General features: G+C 41.5%; 1 protein-coding gene across 2 annotated transcripts in view; it reads left to right on the top strand.

Annotated features, from left to right (window-relative positions):
- DAGLB (diacylglycerol lipase beta) overlaps window positions 1-840 on the top strand; it is a 47,357-nt gene that overhangs the window by 1,875 nt on the left and 44,642 nt on the right. For both annotated transcript variants that reach the window (XM_003795426.3, XM_023516525.1), the window contains one exon: window positions 486-643. In XM_003795426.3, the coding sequence (XP_003795474.1) occupies window positions 486-643 (158 nt within the window). The remainder of the gene's footprint in view (window positions 1-485; window positions 644-840) is intronic.

The following is an 840-nucleotide window of genomic DNA, read 5'->3' as shown; positions in this document are numbered from 1 at the left end:
GACAGCTTGAGGCTCTGTCTCAAAAAAAAAAAAAACAGGTTGGGCGGGGTAGCTCACACCTGTAATCCTAGTACTCTGGGAGGCCAAGGCTGGTGAATTGCTTGAGCTCAGGAGTTTGAAACTAGCCTGAGCCAGAGCGAGACCTCATTTCTAAAAATAGCTGGGTGTTGTGGCAGATGCCTGTAGTCCCAACTACTTGGGAGGCTGAGGCAAGAAAATCGCTTGAGCCCAAGAGTTTGAGATTGCTGTGACCTGTAATGCCATAGCACTCTACCAAGGGCAACAAAGTGAAGCTCTGTCTTAAAAAAAAAAAAAGCTGTATTCTTTAGTTAACTCACTAGATCTTTTACCAATGAAAATTATGTTCCAAACTGAACTTTGCCTTGTTTTGGAAAATATTATATTAACGCCTTTTATTTCTTTGTACGGTGTTTTACAAAGCAGCTCTTTGGATTCCATTTCTAACCCTCTCTGTTTCTCCACAGTGAGATTGGCATTCTGACTTTGTATCTCATGCATAGAGCGAAGCGGGACTGTGCTGATGGAGTCAGCTACTTGGTCAGCAGTTACTTGATCAGTCTCATTATTCTACTGGCAGTTGTTATATGTACTGTGGCAGCCATTGTGTGTGTCAGCATGAAAGGTAAAATGTAGTCTTTTCTATTCCACACCTTTTTTTTATTTTAACAACTTTGTGGAAATGTAATGATTTGCTTTCTGTCTCTATAGCAGTGGTTCTCAACCTTCCTAATGCTGTGGCCCTTTAATACAGTTCCTTTGGGTTGCGACCCACAGGTTGAGAACTGCTGTTCTATAGATTTGCCTATTCTGGACATGATA

Source organism: Otolemur garnettii, unplaced genomic scaffold (genome assembly GCF_000181295.1).
Source record: "Otolemur garnettii isolate 467f Iridium unplaced genomic scaffold, OtoGar3 scaffold00092, whole genome shotgun sequence".
Classification (NCBI taxonomy): domain Eukaryota; kingdom Metazoa; phylum Chordata; class Mammalia; order Primates; family Galagidae; genus Otolemur; species Otolemur garnettii.
This window is presented reverse-complemented; position numbering and strand designations above follow the sequence as displayed.